Genomic DNA, 2,139 nt, shown 5'->3' with positions numbered 1-2,139 from the left:
AACACTTTGGCTGGACTTGGATAGGTGCTGTCCGGTCGGATTCTGACTATGGCAACAATGGCATGGCGTCTTTCCTGCATGCAGCACGTAAAGAGGGGATCTGTGTGGAATACTCCGAGTCTTTCTATCGGACCCATCCACGTAGCCGGATCCAGAGAGTAGCTGATGTTATCCGCAGGTTTCTATATCACTGATTCTCCTTTAGTTCCCTGTGCTGACACTGACCTTCTGCACAGAAAAACCAAAACAAGTTCTTAAAGTGATGGAACATGTTTTTATTACAACAGGAAATGTGCCAATATATCTGTTGCTCATCTCTTATGTTTTGTTTTTCTTCATACTTATGACAATATTGTTATAAAAGACAATATTAGTCTTATATTATAACTATTATTTGTATATGTCATTGAACGTCCCTCCAGGTCAACGGCTAAGGTTGTTGTGGCATTTATTTCCACTGGAGATATGAAGATTTTGCTGGAGGAGCTGTCACGCAAGCCTTCTCCACCTCGCCAGTGGATAGGTAGTGAGGCCTGGGTAACCGACCGAGACATGCTGAGGTTCAGCTTCCTTGCTGGAGCCATAGGATTTGGTATTGAAAAATCTGTCATCCCAGGTCTGAGGGACTTCCTGCTGGATCTCTCTCCCTCTAAAGTGGCTGACTCCCCATTGCTTACCATGTTCTGGGAGGAAGCATTCAACTGCAGGCTGGTAAAAAGTGAGAAAGTTGTGCCAATTTTAAACATACATGATACTCACGGTAGTGTCTTGATTGTGTTGTTTTTTTATTTTCTGTCAAAGTGAAGCTCCCTGAATTTATCAGCCTGTTAAAGACCAAACCCCAGATTTTGACTGAAAGGGAAATCTAATATTTTTAATGAAATACATGAGGCGGACATAAGGTGCATCTCGTGAATGATCTTACATTGTGATGTTCAGGTCATGTTTATTAACAATGCTGTCTAATATATTGTAAATAACATACATGTACATTATTCTACTTAAGCTATTATACAGTGATTCTAGACTGTTTATTTGTTTAGATGGAAGCTATTTATTCCTCAATGCACAACAATTTAGGGAAAGTCTCCCTTCAAAAATGGTCATAAAATAAATGCTGAAAAAAAATCACGCTCTAGAATATGGTTATCCAAAACATATAGTGCAGAGTTAAAATATATGTAAAAAAAATATATATATAAATTGTGGAATATATTTGTTGACAGGTTACAGTCATTGTAAAATAAAGATGAACTTTAAAAAGGAATGTAGTAAATGTATGCTTTATGAGAAGTAATATATACGTGGTATTACATTATATGTTACTTGTTAGACGCTTTTATCTAAAGCGACTTACATACGGTATGTGTACATACATAATATAGGTGAATTAAAGTACAATTATTTAAATGTAGCGGGACAGTATCAAAGTCCTGACTTCAAGAGTTCAGCAGTTTTATTACGTGTTGAATCAAGCTGTATAGGCCTGTTAGTGTGTTACCGTCTACCAGACAGCAGAGGGCAGAAAGTGTATTTCTAGTGTGATAAGGGTTTCTGATGATCCTGTACAAATGGTTCTACTGTCCATCATGCATCATTATAACAGGGCAAGTCAGTGTTAAATACAAGGAATACATATTTTGCCTTGTACAATAAGTATTTGTCTGATGACTGATTTGTGTAAATATGAGCTGCTAAAATAAACTAATAACGTAAAAAACAGATAAACATGTCCGCAAAACAGTGATTTGAAATGTGATGTAAATCCTGCAATGCTTGTTTGGTAGGTTGAATAACACAATGCAAACATAAGAATGAATGTAATTATCATGGCTAAAAACACCTCCCTCTGTCTCTGTGTTTTTAGGTGAAGCCACAGACAGGAGTGTGTGTGATGGAACTGAAGATATAAAGATGCTCCAGAGCTCATACACTGACACATCTGAACTTCGAATCACTAATATGGTGTACAAGGCTGTCTATGCAATAGCCCATGCCATTCATAATGCAGTGTGTCAGAAAACTGATTCTACTACACAGTGTGATATGTTCACTAAACTAGAGGCCAAAGAGGTCAGTAAAAATAATGATGTTCTTTTTAAACTGCACGTCTATGTTATCAAATGAATGCTCTTTTAA

General features: G+C 37.1%; 1 protein-coding gene across 1 annotated transcript; it reads left to right on the top strand.

The window, feature by feature from the left end:
• Positions 1 to 6: 6 nt before the first annotated feature.
• Positions 7 to 2,127, top strand: LOC104942507 (vomeronasal type-2 receptor 1-like). Its single transcript, XM_010767735.1, has 3 exons — positions 7 to 178; positions 423 to 718; positions 1,868 to 2,127. The coding sequence occupies exons 1-3, from the start codon at positions 63 to 65 to the stop codon at positions 2,125 to 2,127; spliced, it is 672 nt and encodes a 223-aa protein (XP_010766037.1). The 5' UTR covers positions 7 to 62.
• Positions 2,128 to 2,139: the final 12 nt, after the last annotated feature.

The sequence above is a fragment of the Notothenia coriiceps genome, unplaced genomic scaffold (assembly GCF_000735185.1).
Source record: "Notothenia coriiceps isolate Sejong01 unplaced genomic scaffold, NC01 NC01_scaffold00004651, whole genome shotgun sequence".
In the NCBI taxonomy this organism is placed as follows: domain Eukaryota; kingdom Metazoa; phylum Chordata; class Actinopteri; order Perciformes; family Nototheniidae; genus Notothenia; species Notothenia coriiceps.
The sequence above is the reverse complement of the archived record's forward strand: the minus strand, read 5'-3'. Positions and strand labels throughout refer to the sequence as shown.